General features: G+C 28.8%; 3 protein-coding genes across 7 annotated transcripts; 2 read left to right on the plus strand and 1 right to left on the minus strand.

The window, feature by feature from the left end:
• Positions 1-25: 25 nt before the first annotated feature.
• On the plus strand, positions 26-1,958 carry LOC116770313 (uncharacterized). Its single transcript, XM_032661732.2, has 4 exons — positions 26-159; positions 243-528; positions 596-1,129; positions 1,499-1,958. Coding segments are annotated over exons 1-4 (1,128 nt in total). The 5' UTR covers positions 26-157; the 3' UTR covers positions 1,805-1,958.
• LOC116770314 (geminin-like) lies at positions 1,943-3,611 on the minus strand. Of its 4 annotated transcripts, none has more exons than XM_032661734.2 (5): positions 3,526-3,611; positions 3,207-3,328; positions 2,995-3,132; positions 2,782-2,908; positions 1,943-2,277 (listed from the first exon to the last, which is right to left on the minus strand). In XM_032661734.2, exons 2-5 carry the CDS (start codon positions 3,323-3,325, stop codon positions 2,173-2,175), a joined length of 489 nt encoding a protein of 162 aa, XP_032517625.2. In that variant the 5' UTR covers positions 3,326-3,328; positions 3,526-3,611; the 3' UTR covers positions 1,943-2,172. The 4 variants fall into 4 exon arrangements, with proteins under 4 accessions (XP_032517625.2, XP_032517624.2, XP_061383829.1 ...); XM_032661733.2 differs by having other exon boundaries at positions 3,207-3,343; positions 3,526-3,604; XM_061527845.1 differs by having other exon boundaries at positions 3,207-3,343; positions 3,414-3,543.
• Positions 3,612-4,122: 511 nt separating this feature from the next.
• On the plus strand, positions 4,123-18,508 carry LOC116770235 (inositol polyphosphate 5-phosphatase K-like). 2 transcript variants are annotated; one of them, XM_032661621.2, is made up of 10 exons: positions 4,124-4,311; positions 4,416-4,535; positions 4,971-5,196; positions 7,259-7,434; positions 9,330-9,575; positions 9,728-9,881; positions 11,652-11,816; positions 12,021-12,164; positions 12,460-12,706; positions 13,938-18,508. In XM_032661621.2, exons 1-10 carry the CDS (start codon positions 4,298-4,300, stop codon positions 14,114-14,116), a joined length of 1,671 nt encoding a protein of 556 aa, XP_032517512.2. In that variant the 5' UTR covers positions 4,124-4,297; the 3' UTR covers positions 14,117-18,508. The 2 variants fall into 2 exon arrangements, with proteins under 2 accessions (XP_032517513.1, XP_032517512.2); XM_032661622.2 differs by lacking the exon at positions 11,652-11,816 and having other exon boundaries at positions 4,123-4,311.
• The last annotated feature ends 56 nt before the right edge of the window (positions 18,509-18,564 follow it).

Genomic DNA, 18,564 nt, shown 5'->3' on the forward strand with positions numbered 1-18,564 from the left:
CTATTTTTCGTCAATGAATTTTGATGTTAAGAAACATCAAACTTCACTAATCAAACGTCAGTGGGTTTTTTAAAGTTTTCCTTGTACAAAGTTATGAATCGGAACAAGTATTATTTTAATAATTTTAAATATTAAGTTGAATAGTTTCAGTATAAAAATGTAATAACATATGTACACGAACATAATAATTATATTTAGAAACGTTTTATATCGAGGGTAAGAATTACATATTTACGTTGCAGGGATTTATTAAAAGACTGCGAGAATGCTGACACAATAAGTATAGATACGTTAGCTCTTGAAGAAGTTTTACATGAGGAAAGAGCAAAAGAAATTTCTGAATTACACTCTTTAACTGAAAAAGTCTCCTACCTTCACACTAGTTTAATTTACTACAGGAATGCTAAATCAAAAATGGGTGCTACATGTTACGAAGCATGGAAAACCCTAGTAAAAAAGGTCGGAGGATCACCTAATACTTGGAAAGATCTCGGATATACTCTTGGTATTAAACAGGAAGATTTAGATGTATGTTCAGTTCAATATGTCATGAATTTACAAATGTATTGATACTAATTCTTATTCTTATTTTCAGTATATAACAAATTCTATTAAGGAAGATCCAGCAGATACAGTAATTAAAGTTTTTATACAAAATGAAACGGCAACTTTAGATAAAATAATTGATGCTTTTGTGAAAATGAAGAGGTATGATATATTAAAAGCTATAGAAGAACCATTTTGTAATCTAGCCCAATGTTTTAATAATGAAGATAGTGGTTATCACAGTACTAGCAAGACAGCGGGTACTAAAGAAATAGTGAGCTTTAAAAATTATAAAAATGACTTGCCACCAGCTTTAAATATAAATTTTGTTACAAAAGATAGTGATAGAAATCCAAATCAGCCATCATTAAGGCCATCCAAGAAGACTGAAAACAGCAAAGTCAATAATGACTGTCCTATATTATTTTTAACTTACACCGAAGATGGTTTAGACACTGCTCTTAATATTCATCAGTATGTTAATAACTGGGATTCTCCTAAAGTGGAAGTTTTAACACTTAGTGGCAGAAGGGAAGATGTGTATCCAAATCCAGAAAAGTTTATAAGGGAATATTTTGAAAAGGTAAGGTCAGGCTTCAGGCGTCACCAATTATAGTATGTAATTATACAAGATATTACTTGTTATTATAGACTAAGCAAAGACTTTCTAGTTTTTCACATTTATTCGGCCCCTTAAAGGTCTTGACTTTATATATGTAGATAGCAATTAAAGCCTATATGTAGACTAACAATTTCTTCTATTATTCTGTCTGTAGCAGACAGAGAGACAAAATATAGATTACATACAATGTAGTTTTTTACAAATTTAAAGCATGCATAGTATATCTGAAAAATGTTAGTTTCATTTAAATTAAAAAAGTAACTTATCAAATTCTTATCCAAATTATAAATGTAATTAAATTCATTGTCATATTTTTTTTTTGTTTTACAGGCTGACTTCATAGTGCCAATTATAACTACAGGTTATTTGGAAAGAATTAAATCTCACTCCCCTCAAGTTCCGAGTACAAATGATAATTTAGATTTCAAATATGTTAATTTTATATACAATTTAATAATAAGTCATTACATCCATGCAACAGGATGTCTGAATGAAAAAGTAAGGAGTGTACTGCCTTCGAATGCAGATGTAGATGTTTTAAGAGAAATCACAATGTACCCTGACTTATTACCCTGGACATATGAAACAAGTTTTGATGATAACTTCAAAGCATTTTTAAAAAAGGATGATGAATAAAATCTCATATGTAACACTGTTAATATGCCATGTGGTGCCAATTGAATTAAACCTTTTTACATGTCATAAAAATATTTTTCTATTTAATCCTATTATGTATATGTATCTGTGGTAGCAAAATATATTGAAAGCAAAAAGTTATGTTTTATTAAAAGACTTTTATTTAGTAACACATTTTGCAAAACTTTTAGTAATTGACTATCACCTAGAAGGATATTTTAAAAATAGAATATACCATTTTAATTTAGTTTTTTTTTTTTTAGATTTAAAGCTAAAAAAAGTCATTACAAAAATTTCTTAGTCTTACAGAGATACTTATAAATAAAGATTTATGTTAAACTAAGAACATTTCAATTGTTAATCAAAATCTAATCTTTGGACTCTGACTTGTCTTCTTCCTGAGTTTCATCGGCGGTACTGACATCATTGACATCAATCCCAGTATCATTGTTACTGCTATTTGCCAGTTCCTCCTGTGAAGAGTAACTTATACATTATAATATCATATACATAATGTCAAATAATATTTGATTTCCCTCCTAAACTTCAGTAATATAAAAAAAACAAAAGTAGGATTTATATGTTTAGAAAATCTGTGCTCAAAATGAATTAACAATATAAGGAGCAAATCAATACATTAATAACTGCATACTAAGATATGGCATACCGTTGAGGTCCTTTGCTTCGCATGAAATAATCTTGAGATATTTGATAAAAGTAATATATAAAAAGTAGTATAGAAAGTAATTATTGGTCAAGTGTTAAAAAAAAAATCAGACATATTTTCTTATGCATCATGTGTTCTAGAACAAGATGCTTAACTTCCAAACAAATTTGAAAACCTACCTTAAATTAATCTGAGTGATTCCTATAGGATAATAAAGTTTCCAGAGAAGTTATAGACCATATAAACATACTCATAACAAAGATATGCATTAGAAAAATGTAAAATTAAGAGATAAAACATTACAATGTACCTTAATGACTTCCACAAAACTGTTGGCTTCGTCTAACATTTGTTTAAATTGCATGTTCTCCTGTTTTAAGTCCTCAATAATCTTTCTAAGTTTTTCGTTTTCTTCCAAAGCATCTTGAAGGGCTACTCTGCAAAAGACAGTGACAATATATGAACTATAATAAAGTTAAACTTAATGGAGTCGTCTGAGATTGTTTATGGCTAGTTAACTTACTGGCGTTTCTCAGATAGAATTTGCCAATATTTTTCAGAAGCACCTTCAGGATCTGTCAAGTCTTTTGCACATATCTTATCTTCAAGATTTACTTGAACTTCTTTGGTGCACAAATTCTTCCTTTTTACTTCAACATCTCTGAAAATATGAAGAACGATACGAATAAGTAATTAATAGTATTAGCAATTGTAAAAAAAAAATACTATACTTACACAACGGATTCTTGGCTGAGTTGGTGTTTCAAACTTTTTGAAGGTCTACCCACTAAATTTTCTCTATCTGTAGCAGTATGTTGAAGAGTTTTCAATGATCTCCTGGTTGTTCGCGGCATCTTCTTAATTAAAAAAATCTAAGAGAGCAAATAGTTTAATTAATAAATCATTAAAAAACATAAACAGTTAGATGGCATTTTCTTTAACCTGTACACCTTTTTTAGCGACGGTTATTTGAACTATATAAACATTAAAAATTGTTGCGGCTTAATTTCAACGATTGATATACAACACTTTAAATAACAACAATAATACTAACTCTGGTATCTTAAAATAGTTTGTTATTAAACGGCCGGTAAATGCGCGCTCAATCCACTTTCCATAGAATATTGAAGTATGACATTGACATTTTTATTAATTTACTTATATTTCCCGCCGTAAAAGTTAATTAAAAACAATTTTTTAAATGATCATTTTAATAAAATTAATAAAATTGGGACAATAAAAAGAAATTAAATAACTTAATAAAATCATATAAGTCTATTATACAAATTAAAACAAAAGCATACGTCGAAGCTACTATTACGATTAATATTTTTATTAATTATGAATCTAATAATTTGGACCTTATAATTTAACATACTAAATTATTTACTGATAATTAATCAAAAAAATTGTGAAGAATACTATCACTACTCACTCAATAAAGATGTCCTCCTCAGCCTAAGAAATATAGTTTTAAAGTAATATTTTTGAATATTTATTTTAACGGGTAAGCAAATCGGATATTATTATTTGAACATTCCATTTGAACAAAGCTCACGTAAGAATTTATTTTATTTTTAAACTAGAATCTATATAATGGCTGTGAATTTAATACAATCCTAATATTGACAGGTATGTCAAGATGGAAAAGTCAGTAGTCAGTACCAATAAAGTATTGGGAATTAGTACAATATTTGTTATGTGAGAGGTGAACGTATCTTCATGTATCTTTTATCTTATCTCTGTATTTTTTTGTAAATATCAGTACTTATCATAGTCATTGTGCCCATTACATTAATAATAACAGGAGTTATTGAGTTATACCAATGGATACCCTCAGGTAAAATAAATAGCAAAAATAATTGTTATTAAATAGCAAGTAATACGTAAATAATAATAAATTAGTCTTTTCATTCATAAAGTTGTATGGAATTTTCTGTCTAGGTTCTATTTTGTAACCTGGAATGTGGCTACAAAGTCTCCAGGTCAAGATCTGAACGCATTATTGGATTTTCCATCAGTTTTCAACAAAAATAAGCCACTGCCAGATTTCTATGTCATTGGGTGAGTTTCAAATTATAGCGTTTATTAAAGTTATTAAAATTTGGATCTTACGATAATGTTGTTGATAGAGCATTTTATTTTTTGTTTAAAGTTATAAGTCATTTAATATTTTCGTAAATATGATCAGTGTGTACACTGCAATAGCATTTATTAAGGTAGTTAAAAACATAGAGATGAACTGAAATAAAATTATTAAATCATTTTAGTAACAAAACTCTTTCTTATTATTTTTAAATGATTTTAATCTACTTGTTTTTTCTTAATAAGATACTTTTAACTTTTAAGTTCATAACATTTTTTTCATAACAGATAATTGAGATTTTATTTATTACTTAATAACCTGACAATGTGATACCTAATTAATATTTATTTAACATAACTTCATACTGTTTTCCCGGTAAAACATGACTTTTAATTTGAATAATATTGTTGTAGCTTGCAAGAAGTGAAATCTCAACCTCAAAATATGTTAATGGACAGTCTGTTCACTGACCAATGGACTTCAATGTTCAACAAGATCCTATGTAGACAGGGCTATATAGTTGCTAAAAGTGTCAGATTACAGGGAATAATACTTCTAGTGTATACACATATGAAACATGTGGTGCATCTCAGGGATATAGAAGCTCAGTATACAAAGACAGGCTTAGGAGGTTTATGGGTATGTTGTATTTTAATTAATATATAATACCTTAATTATAGCTATTCTATTTCTACTTTATATATGTTTAAGATTGAAGCTTAAAGTGGCACTAGAGATACCTATAAATAACTCTTACAAAATGTAAGAATATAACATATGTTGTGCTATGTAACTAAAAGCTTACAAAATAATAAGGAGTTAAATCACAAGAAACAGATTAGAAATCAGATGAAATGAAAATAGTATTTTGGTAGTTCCTAACTAATCTTATACTACTTTTAATACCATAGCAATATATTATTTTTGCCATTTTTGTTATTTTAATTCTACCAAATATTATATCTTATCATTATTTGAATGTTTTTTGCTCAATTTGTCAGGTTTGTACAGACTTTGATGTATTGCGCTAAAATACCTCATTACCGTAATCACCTTCCGACAATAACAATTCTTGTATTTATAAGTAAGAATCTAGAGAATGGAATCATTATCACACATTACATAAATCATAGTTATTTTGTATCCGTATATTAATGTTTTTGAGTGAAATCTCATTAGAATATAAATGTATAAGAAAATGTTACTACTTCCATATTTTATTTGTAATTTAATTTTTTACGTTGTAATAATATGTTTGTCCTTTGTATTTTTGATTTTATTTTTTTTATAGTCACAATTGGTAAACAGTACTTTATTAACATGTCCCTATTTGTCTCTGCATGCTAGTAATTTTTCTAGGGCTCATTCTTAAATTGTTTTTGTTTCGAGAATTACATGTGGAAGGTAGTTCCTTAGTGTCACAACTCTATTGCAGAGACAATTTTATGCTTATATGATCATAGGTCTAGCTCAGGGTTGTGTCTTAATCTCTCACGTTTCTTCAAAGTTCAACCCTAGTACTTCTTAAATTAATAAGAATTTTTATAGTAAGTTCTGAAAATATTATTCTACCAACAGTAATACATAAGTTTTGTAATTTTGAACACTAAAAGCTGAACTTTTAGGATTTGGTGACATTATTTTGCAGAATAATACTTACATTTCTTAAAAAAAAAAATTATAATTTTTAAGTGTTTATATCTTTTATCTCTATGACTAAGTTCCTCTGAATATTTTATTTCACCACCTTAAATAAACATTTGAAAGACAGTCGTCAAATTGTATACAGATAATAGATAGTGATCTGATGATAATAATGATTAATGGTATAATAAAACAATACCTATTACATATTTAAACAATATTTAATAGTAATTTTTTTTAAACACATTATTAGGAGAAGCCAAATTTAAATATACGTTACGGGTTACTATCACTGGCCATCTCCATAACTAGTTTGAGATTTATTGTTGTTACGTAAATTAACAAAAAAATTCTCTTCGTTTAATGAACACGAATGACGAATATGAATTATTTTATTTTAATTTCTTCTTCAAAGTTATGTCAGTTGTTTATATATATTTAGTTACAAGTATCCAAATCAAAGTCATTTGTTTGTTTATGAAATTTCGTAACCTGTTATTCCCATGTATGACGTCATTTCTGTAACGGAATTCTATATTCGATAATGCAGTCGATGATAGAGATAGTTTGTAATAATAATAATACAATACAAGTACTTACATAAATATTATAAGTTTTTATGTTTGTTTCATATAAACTTAATTCATATGATTTGCGAATGAAATAAAATGAAATGGTCGAAGTCGCTCTTACTCATAAAAACTTGTTTGTTAGGTAACATGTTAAGGTGTCAGGCAAATAATTCGTAATACTTAGTACTTTAGCAATTTTGTTGTGGGCATTTACGGTTTACGAGATTTATGTTATTTTCAATGGCTATAGTTATAATATTTATATAATATATTAAATACATACGTCAAGGATAAAAATACATTATCAAAGATTAATTAAATAATCAACGATTTATTTAATCAAATATTTATATATTTTTTTAAATAAAAACATTTATTAAATCTTACTAATCTCCAGTCCAATATATTAACCTTATTCACTGTATAATAAGGTCGATTTTCGTCTAAAGTTATCTTACTAAGTTATGTAATATTTTTAATCAAAGGGCAACAAAGGTGCTGTGAGTGTGAGGTTCAATATATACGGTTGTTCTGTGTGTCTGGTGAACTCTCACCTTACGGCTCACGATCACCTGCTGGCGGATCGGATCAACGATTACAATACCATCATATCGGACCACCAGTACCATATTACGGAGACACACAATATACTATACCACGAGTGAGTATACATTATCTAATAACTACTATTGATAAGTAATTAACATAAAGTTCGTTACTTTTTAAATTTTTAGAACGTCACGATTTTAATATTATTCTTGTTTTTTTTATGCGGTAAATAGAAAACTTGTAAAGGTTTGACTTTAAAACGGTTCGAAATTTAAACAAAAAAAAAAATACCGGAATCCGATTCTAATTATGAAGAGTAATTAATTTATTTTATTATATATTTACGCAAGTTTGTTTGCTTGTTTCACTTGGGTAAGCGACTAAATTAAAGTGTATGTATTCAACTGCTACATTCTTGCTCAAATCACCACGGATTTTTTTAATTCAGTAACTTTAAATAATAACGAAAATATTTAATCTACAACCATGGATGTTTTACGAAAATTATAGCGGAAGTTATTAAGGAAATTAAAAAAAATGAGGACTAAAATCTGTAAAGAACAATAGCACTATTTGTATTAAAGTTTTCAAAGAATTGACAGCTCTTCGTAACATTATGAATCACAAAATATGAAAACCATCTTATGAATAACATGGTTGCCATCATAACCACAAAATAATTGACGCCATAATGTTACAGAGAATTAAAGTTGTCATAGCCTCACATTAATTAATCAAGGCTTTATAAAGTGTTAAAGTTAACATAGTGTGTTATAAATTACGAATTTTTAAAATGTGCCTTTCAAGTTAGTACAATTGTAAGTCCTGAATGTATCTGTTCCATAATTGACATGTTATCTGGTACAGTTACTTGCTCTGATTTACTCAAAGTTATGCAATCACCAGTCTCGTTTTATTCGTTTTGAGCTACATACTTTCGTATAATTAAGTTTTAATATTAAATTAATGATAATAGAGAATTATTAATTCAAATTAACGTTATAAAGCAACTTGAATACGAAATAAATGGTTGAATTTTTTTATTTTTAATTCTGGCTATATACTTTTATTTCTATTAAAAGTAAAAAAATAAAAAATTGTCAACGAATAATAGAAAATAAAAAATAAGCGGCCAGCTATATTTAATTTAAAAGAGGTTGCATGAAAGAGATCGCTGTCAGCGATAAGGCCTTTATAACTAACAATAAGAAACACGCTTTTGTTATGGTTCTACATAATGTAAAGGAATTCTAAACGAATGTCTATTAATATTTCATAATATTTATGAGCTATAGTTTTCCGTGTTTTATATATATATTTTTTATCTTATCGACCCACAGTAATCTATATATCTAGTTCCATTGATAAGCCCTGAATAGGGCTAATATTACTTATACGGCTTCGTATACATGCGATCAAAGTATTACAAAAAAACTAAATTCAATTACGTTCATTTAGTACTGATTCGCATTGTCAATTAAAAACTAATATTTTTTTTTAATTTTTAAATATTTTTTAGTTATAATATATTCGATTCATGTTAGTAAAGAATTTGTGTCGCATAATATGTAATATAATTAAGTACACTCGAACCGAAGACCTGATTACAAAGAGGAAGATATTAATAAATATCTCTAAATATTATTTTAATGAGTACGTTTTCTAAAAATGCCGTTTCGATGGCAAAGCTTGTATTTACCAAAACAATACTTTTTTTGTTATTGTATAATAGTTATAATTTTTTTTTATCAACTGAATTCACATATTTGTGACTGTCATCCAAACCTAGACAGCAACGCTATCGATTAACGAAAACGGTTACATAATTAACAAGTCATGTCTGCTTCTTCATTCGACAATTCTCATTCTTTCATGGGAACAGTTCTCGTTCCTTTAATCATTCGTTCCTTAAACGATGTGAATTAAAGCCAAGAAGAGTGGCTGGAAAAGTATCGAAGAAGAATATATGTTTTTCCTATTCAACTGCATCACTATTTTATGTTACAGCTACGTGTTCTGGATAGGTGATCTAAATTTCCGAACCGATCACCCAGCTGAGAACAGTCCGAGCGCCGAGGAGATAGTTGCTACCCTGGAAAAAGTCGAAAAGGACAAATTTAACACACTCCTGCGACATGACCAGCTTCTGGCGGTGATGGAAAGCGGGGAAGCTTTCTCGGAATTCTCGGAAGCAGATATCAAATTCGCGCCGACTTACAAATTTATGATCGGCACGGACGACTACGACATCAAGTCAGTGAAATTTCCATTAATCTAATATACATGTTAATACAAAATATTGTAAATATTTTTGTTTATAAGTATTGTTACCAGATAAGGACGCTGGTCCTAAGGTTATTGCAACTTCAATGGTATTGTTTTAAAAAATTAGGTTTAATTTTCAGACGTAAACCCTCGTGGACGGACAGAATCTTGTTCAAAGTTATAACTAACACTTACGAGAATGTAACTCTTCGTGCTGACGTCATCTCGTACAACTCCCTACCACAGTACACCATCAGCGATCATAAACCAGTGGTTGCACAGTTCAATATAAAAGTGAGTTATACGATAATACACTCAATGTTTGTACTATTAAGGCTTGTTTTTGAATAACATAAAATGTTAATATAGAATTAATGCATGGTCGTTACTTTCATATATCATATTATGCTTAGTTTGTATGTCGTAGTAATGAGATGTTAGGCAATCACTTTATTTTTATATGAAAATGGCTGTTTCCGACAGAAAAATCAATTCTAAATTTACAGAAACTTTTTGATGTAATTAAAATGTTTCGCGTCCATATTGACTTTATATTTACATTTTCAAATAAAAAATCTTTTGTTCTCGATATTAACATCGCTAATATTCAATAAAAAACAGTTCGGTCATTTGAATTAGTTTCCTAACCAACAACAAAATCAACAACACTGTATTTACCAAATGAATACACTATTTCTACATACAAATTAAATTATAATCTAAGTTAACTTATAATAGAGTCTTATTTTGCCTGCAAACTAACCACTGTCAATATACCTTTTACACATTAATAATCGATATGAGATCGTGTGCGTCTTTCTTCCTCGGTTTGCAGGTCAAGGTCACACATGGTTTTCTAAAAATATATGACTTAACATTAACATCTTCGACTATTCAACTGCAAGTCTTTGATAATGTTCGACTTAAATTCGAATTTAAAAATAGAATGTTAACGAAATTTGTCAATGACATTGACAGTTGACACTGACATTGACATTAAAGAATGGTTAACATGGAATGAACCCAATTATCAAAGAATCTGTGTATTGTATATTTCCATATAAACTTTATAATATTATGAGCTGTTATTTTTCTTTGTTATTTTTTAGCGAGAATTGAAGTGGTTCTAAGTTAGAAAATACCGTCAGAAAAAAAAACGACTGTAGATATACATACAATACGTGTCGTAATATTTTTCTATGTAATTATCACAAGTCTGTCTGAGACAGGATTAATTGACGCAATGAAAGAATAGTCCATTATGAAGAGCGATTAGTAATATATATATATTTCTTATCATTATATTATTTTCATTGTTGCGCATACCATTATTATTCATTGTTTGGTAACAAACTTTAAACATCGTAATTTTAACTAAAAATGACAATCATTTTTCAAGACTCAAATATCTGGCGGTCATGAACTCAATATTTTTGATCAAATTAAAAATCCATCAACATTTATTTGGCTATTAACATATATGCTCGTCCTAATTGGTTGTTATTAATGTATTTCTTAAGTTCATTGACATGATTTCGTTATATGATTTTACAATTTGATGTCAAGTGACTGGTTCTCATAGGTGTTTATGAATTTAGCTCCTGTTAATAGGCTATGACTTGTGATGACTTTAAATGAGAATCATCCAGATTGATTGATTTATCTGATTTTTAAGTTACTGTAAGAGCTTAAAAGACTTTAAGGTTGTATGTTAAGGAAATTTCTTCATATCAGTGAAAACTGGTATAGTTATTAGTGAGAGATCTATATATGTATTTGTAAATATAATTATTAATAATCTATTCGTTATTATTCACTTTCATTTCAGTAATTAAAATGTAAATATCGACTTATTAAACTAAGTATTTTAGGGGAAATAAAAAAAGGTCTTTTTGATTACATCAAAATGTGATTGCACACTTATTTTTATCTTAGAGAAAATTAGACAAAAATCTGAAAATTATATTTTGATTTAGCGTTCTGTATAAAATACATTTCAACATAATATATGTAGCAAAAAAATACTGTAGTATAGTTGCTTATTGCATATGCATTGCATGACAGACACAACGAAAAATATCAGCAAGCGATGTGAAACCTAAGGTAGGGAAGGCACAGATCCGAATGCGTTCAGCCGTTGTATCAGATTCAGCGGAAATGCCCAATGAGGTTGCAGTAGCCACTTTCGCCCATCTACCTGATGAAGATCAAGATGAACACCAGCCTGAGGTTTGTTTTTGTGAATAGATTACTTGCATGGCATATGTATACATGCACGAATGCATGCATTGCTTCTGTTTCGTGTAGGAATAGTAAATTCAGAAAAAAATGTTTTATGTATCCATTCCGTGCTTATTAATTGGGTACTTTAAGCGTGATTTTCTCAAATTTAAAAATCTATTTATTTGACTAACAATTTTATAATATTTTCAGGCGTTTTCCAACTACGCAGTCCGTGTCGTTGAATTCGAACCGATCTCAAGGATTTGGTACATCGGTGACGCTGACTTCAGGACACAGTGCACCCTCACACCAGACGTGGAAGTCAATCCTAACGACTGGATAGGGATATATGATGTGAGTCTTAACATATGTAATAATATAAGGAAGTTGATGTCGTACAAGAAGGTTAATAAACATATGAAAAAGACTTTGATAACTATTAAAACTTTTAAGCTGAACAATCCAGTTCGAAATATATCGCCCCTTTAAAGAAAATAATTTAATGACTCGTATACGAATTGTCATTATCTTATCTTTTGTTGATTCTGTGCTGAAAGATTTTTTTTCCCGTCCGTATGTAATACTGTACCTATTGTAATAGATAAGATAAATGTTATACTCTCTAAATATTTGAATTCGTTTACTCCAGGCGAACTTCCATAGTCTTGACGACTATATAGCGTACGAGTACCTGTCCAAAGTGTGCGTGGCGGGTGCGGCGGGCGCTGAGGGTGCGAGGGGTGCGGAGGGTGCGGAGAGTGCAGAGGGTGCGAGGAGTGCGGGTAGACCTCGCACCTTCACCCTCAGTTTCCCCGTCGGCAGCGGCGTCCGTACACCCGGCTTCTACCGCTTTATATACTTCAGCCAGCCAAATAATGACGTCAGGAGTGTACTCGGTAAATAATATTGAATGACTATTATCAAATAATAATACGGTTGTCGTAGGGCTGAATATCCTTTTGTTTCAACCCTATAAATCTATTTACATATTAGTTTGATCTCATTAAATGCTTCTAGTAAATGGTCCTCCGTATAAACATGGATATATCCAAGATTATTCGTAATTAAAGCATTATCCCTTTTTTTGGAGTACAGATAATTTTATTACTTGTTCAAAATTTTACAGCATTGTAGGGTTGTCTATAAAAAAATATAATATTTTTATTAAATGGTCAATATTTGTATACAATTTTTTATCTATATTAATATAAAAAATTGACTGATCACAAAATTAGATTTATGTTCAGAACAGAAATGAAAAAATATACTATCCATTAGGAATGAATTGACAGAGTTTGAACTCATCTTATACTTGTTATAAACCACTTGTCATGAAACATTTTAAAAGAAATTCAGGGAATACAGACATGTTATAATATTAAAATACATATATGCAAATTATCCTATTATTAATTGTCTGTAAAAATTGTATATATTGAAAAAATCTTTGGCTACCTAAAATGCTATCTATGGTAAAAAAATAACACATTTGGTTATTTTGTCTTGGACAATGACATTTGTGTACATGCTGGTTTGTTTAGTATTGCGTGACTTCCTTATTTATATTTAAAATCAAAATGTTGTTTGCAGCCATATTGAATCTACAAATTAGGAAGATCATTCTAACTTGTATTGCAAATAACGGTGAAATATGTTCCATTATCGAACGTTTTTTTAAACGTTCATCATATGTTACATTACGTCATAACCTTGACGTGTGACGTCACACGTATCTGACAGCAACGTTCAGAAATAAAGCATGATGATATATATATATATATATGTATACTTTGAATGACTGAAAATTTTCAGCTAGCCAGTGTTGTCTCTTGATTATAAATTCGATAAATGTAATTTATATAAATAAATATAACTATAGCGTTCATATTAAAGCATAAATATGTGTATAAACATACTAATATAATAAACAGTCGTGTTACTATTATGAATTAAAAATATAAAATATTACATAAAGAATCATCTTTAAAGTAAAATTTGCTTTTTTTTTATTTTATTTCACATTTATGAAGAACCATTTTATGTTCAGAGGCCAGTAATTTTTTATACAACAAAAAAGACTGAGTCTTTATAAATGTACTTCTAATATCAAATACTGTATTACATCAGGTATCTCGGAGCCGTTCGAAGTGAGCAGTAAGGAGGATAGGTTAGTGAATATAGATCCGTGCATTGAGGCGTCTACATCGAAACCGTCGACAGCAACTAGTGACGTTTTCACGGATTTCACCGGTCTGGACGTGGCGAAGCTCTCACGTCACTTCTCAAACGACCTAAGCATCGACTGACTAAAGTCTTACCTACCCGGCTCACCGGCCAAGAGGAACAATTAGTGCTGTAAAAGACGATTTGCTAAACCATACAATAAACACACATCTCCATATTCACACTACTTATGGAGTCAGAACTTTGTCATCCAAAATCCGCACTTAATATCTAAGTAAGTAAACGGATGAATAACTCGATACTGTCAGTTTGACAATGCAAACACGTAGTTAGGGTACTTGTTAAAATTATACCGATGTAGGAAATTCTACTTTAATTCTAAGTTAGCAATTTGTATGCATTTTTTTTTTACTTAATTTCCGTCACTAATTGTGTAATTTTTGTAATGAGTATATTAAATTTATTTTCTTATATTTTATGAAAATGAAAGTAAATAATAACATTATTAGTTTCAAACTAAAACATGAAACAACTATAAGTATAGATAAATAATATAATATACTTTATTTTTTTATTTATTTATAAATAATAGTTAATAATATTATTTAACTCACAAACATATGTCGCAAACCAATAGATAAGATTGTAAGGTGTGGCCTAAATTTATATATAACATAGATACAGTATTAAAATTGGTACTATTATACTTTGACATTTGTATGTTAGTTTTTTTTAGTGAAAATTAAACTATATTGTTACACAAAAGGGTACAATTTTGAATGTTGCTATGCCATTATATGGTACTGAGGCTTTGTTGTGGGCAACACTAGCATAGACAATAAATACCACCGTTACTTAAGCTTAGTGAGATTTGTTGTAAATTGATTTTTCGTTGTGATTATATTAGTACAATTAATGAACGTTTACTTATTATATTATATACTGTATATTAATGTTGCTTATATACATACACTGTGAGTGCATCGAGCTGTGTTGAACCTTATATATGAAGAATATATTGAACTGTTTGGTGTAGTTTTTGGAACACTTTATTGATTATAATCAACTAGTATAGGAATGTTCTGTGTTTAGTATAGAATGTTCTAGATATATATCAATATTATTAGATTTACTATCTCCTCCTAATAATCCTTGATGTAAATATCACAAAGTGTTATATGTGTCAGTTTCAGCGGAATTTTTATAAGCTATTATAATTTATTTATATTTTTTTTAACATGGTCAAATTGTTGTTATGAATAGTATAATTATATGTGGGGCATGTAAATTGGATATGACAAAAATTTTGCTGTATAAGGCTATTAGGAGTTAATACTGTAATTAGTAGATACAGAAATACACAGATAATTAAAATGACGAGTAAATATTGACAAAATAAAAAAAAAAATATTTAGAATATTAGGTGTCCATATAGTAATAATTTAAGCCACTTCAATATCTTTCCAGGAAATAGGTTTAATATGTTTTTTGAAATGATTTAACAATATTACATATGGACGTGACTAAAATTAGAAACATTTTCATTGAAATATCGCAAAAAAAAAAACAAATTTGGACATTTATAAAAGTTTTTACGAGCAATTAATATTGTTTGTTAGATGTGTTAGACAATATTTGATAATACAATAATGAGCGCGTTTAATTTATTAACATATATACATATTTGTATGTGGTGTTATCTGGGTTAATTCCAAAATTCATATATATATATATATATATATATATATATATATATATATATTTCAATGAACTTTTGAACTGACTTTATTTATTTGTTGAACACAATAGGAAGTAATATCAGAATAGAGTCAAGTTAATTGACGTAGAATAAAATAGAAACATTTTCTATATAAATATATATATTCAAAATTAACGGACGTAATTAAAGTGATATTTCAAATTGAAATCGATTGTTCGATAATTATCTTTGTTTTATTTATCTGTTGAATATATTTTTCATTGTCCAACCATCTCGCTGACTGCTGTCAAATAAACTGTCAAAATGACGTTAGCGTTTATTGGTGGTATGATCGTTCAAAAATACGCCACTTGAATAAACGTTAATGCAGTTGCATAATATTAATAGGTACGGTGTCATATTTTAATATATATATGATTTGTTTAAAAAAATAACTTATTAGATATAAAATGTACTACGCATTCTGTTATCACATGGGAAATCTAAATTCCAATCACATTACATAGCACACACCTTAAATAATTAGAAGAACAGTCACCCTTTATCGTAATTAACTAGTTAATATTAAACTAATAAATTTAAAATTATTTCATTTTTCAAATGACTTTAAAAGACCAATAAAAATAAAAACAGTCTCAAGCAACCCTACAGAAAACCGTTTCAATTTGTATTATATTTTTAAAACAAAAACGGATTTGAACGACATAGAAGCGAGAATATTCAATAATTTAAATAATTGCAAATGAAATAGTTGATTGGGAATTCGATTATATAATTGTGTGTTTAAATAATGAATATAATAATACATTACCTTGTTAGCATAAACGTCACAAGCATTTTGACAACTCATCGTCCTCTGCATTTGGTACAAGTTTTCATTGTCAATGCGACGGTTTCCCGTTCTCCATTCAATAACCTTGGTTAGTACTGTAACTTGAAAATTTGGAAAACTGGTCACGCCTCGTATGTAGTGCGATCGATAGATAGACGTAATAATCGGAACCAAATATTTATATTGTGAGGATAGTATTGATGTTTGCTGAATATTTTAATAATCATTATAATAAAAGCTAACGCATCCGGCGCGCTTTTCTCTGACTTTTTATCTATTATTTCGGTACTATTGATGTACCTTTGCTGTTCTATGTTTGTACCTAATTTGGAAACCTGGACTTATAAATTTCAAATTATAAGTTTGAAACCGCCAACCCATCTTGAGCAAGCGTGGCGATTAATGCTCAAACCTTCTCCATGAGAGAAGAGGCTTATGCTCAGCAGTGGGCTTCCGATAGGCTGATGATGATGATGATGATGTTGATGATGACCTAATTTGTACTGATGACGTACTTATCACGTACCATTGATGTACTATTTATAAAATGTTGATATCTGATTGTCGTTTTATCTAAAGCATTTACAGTTTTGTCTGTTGTTAGGTCGAAAGGTAACGAATTAAGTTATTCAGAAACATAAAAATTAATAAAATGAATAACAAACTTTATTTACATTTGGTTTAAATAATCTGAAGAAACTACCGTACTTTAATTAAGATCTTATAAATTAGTATAAATATGAAGGTAGATTGGAATGGTCACGTTTTATTAATCACATATAGTCTGTTATATTCTATATACTTACTATATACACTGGAATTCTGTGTTTAATTTCCTCTAGCTTTTGTTGTTTGGGGGTTGTGGAAAGTCGTGTCACTTTTACTGGAATGTCATGTTACTTGCCTGATCAGTTTAGAAGATATATATATATATTGCGTTTTTCATTCATTCGTTTGTAAATATTTTTGATTTAGATAATGTAGCATACTTTGGTTGTAACTGAAAGTATCAGTAAGTCTTGATATGAGTTTAATACTTACCGAAAACTGTTTGTCTCAAAGTTAGTTCACCCACAATTGATAATACTTACGTAACGATCTAAACGAAACCAGAACTATCACAGTTTCGGTTAAGTATAAAACACATAGTATTGCACAGTTTAACTATGTTTATTTAGGAATGTTTACTATCGGGGTGGTTTAAGGCCTTTGTATCTAACCTCATTGGTGGTTACTACACGTATCTATAAAATACACGTGGCTCTGTTCAAATAATCGTCGAGAAAAACTTGAGTTAAATCGGTTTAATTAACAGTCCAGTTAACGGAACACCGATCCGTGTGATAGCGGTGATCGATTGTATTGTACTGATAATTAACTCGGCTGTATAGCTGTGGACCTGTTATGCGATAAATTTAATAAAATATATAAGAACTTTTTTATTAGACTCCTTGATTGTTAACATCTCTATTAGCATAAAAAATAAAGACATAAATAAAATGGCTGTTTACAAAATTGTATAGTAAATTTCTTTACTAATATTTATCTGCATTATTTTCATATATCGTTAATGATAATATAATTATAAAAATAACAATTTTATAAATATATAAATCCCATGTAGTTTCATTTTAATGGTTTGCAAAACTTTTGATTGTTGCGAAACAAATTGTATAGAGTAGTCACGTAATAATCTAAAATTGTATTTGTATTCAAATTATTGTTACACTTTGAAATGTTTACCTAGAGCTTGCCATGAATGACAAATTTATTATTTTTTAAGTTCATCTAATTTTAAATAGCGATTTACGTAATATTAAGAAAAAATATGTTGTGTTTACTTAGGTTACGGGTTCGTTCTGTTATTAATTTAAACTGGGTAGTCTTTCGAGATTGTTGTAATTAGTACAAAATTGTATTAGTTTGAAAATTGTAGTGTAAAATAAATGTATATATATATGTTATCTGTGTTATTATTAATATTTTGTTAGTTATCACGTGAGATTGTAATTATAATC

Source organism: Danaus plexippus (assembly GCF_018135715.1).
Source record: "Danaus plexippus chromosome 13 unlocalized genomic scaffold, MEX_DaPlex mxdp_15, whole genome shotgun sequence".
NCBI lineage: Eukaryota > Metazoa > Arthropoda > Insecta > Lepidoptera > Nymphalidae > Danaus > Danaus plexippus.

What these genes read in the sequence shown, in the direction of transcription:
- LOC116770314 (XM_032661734.2), bottom strand. Translation starts at nt 3,325, where the DNA reads ATGCCGCGAACAACCAGGAGATCATTGAAAACTCTTCAACATACTGCT. An exon ending in CTCAGCCAAGAATCCGTTGT is followed by an intron (nt 3,133 to 3,206) that starts GTAAGTATAGTA and finishes TCATATTTTCAG; the next exon opens with AGATGTTGAAGTAAAAAGGA. An exon ending in GTTTTGTGGAAGTCATTAAG is followed by an intron (nt 2,278 to 2,781) that starts GTACATTGTAAT and finishes TACTCTTCACAG; the next exon opens with GAGGAACTGGCAAATAGCAG.
- LOC116770235 (XM_032661621.2), top strand. An exon ending in CACAATATACTATACCACGA is followed by an intron (nt 7,435 to 9,329) that starts GTGAGTATACAT and finishes TTTATGTTACAG; the next exon opens with CTACGTGTTCTGGATAGGTG. An exon ending in AAGATGAACACCAGCCTGAG is followed by an intron (nt 11,817 to 12,020) that starts GTTTGTTTTTGT and finishes TAATATTTTCAG; the next exon opens with GCGTTTTCCAACTACGCAGT.
- LOC116770313 (XM_032661732.2), top strand. An exon ending in TTAAACAGGAAGATTTAGAT is followed by an intron (nt 529 to 595) that starts GTATGTTCAGTT and finishes TCTTATTTTCAG; the next exon opens with TATATAACAAATTCTATTAA. An exon ending in TAAGGGAATATTTTGAAAAG is followed by an intron (nt 1,130 to 1,498) that starts GTAAGGTCAGGC and finishes TTTGTTTTACAG; the next exon opens with GCTGACTTCATAGTGCCAAT.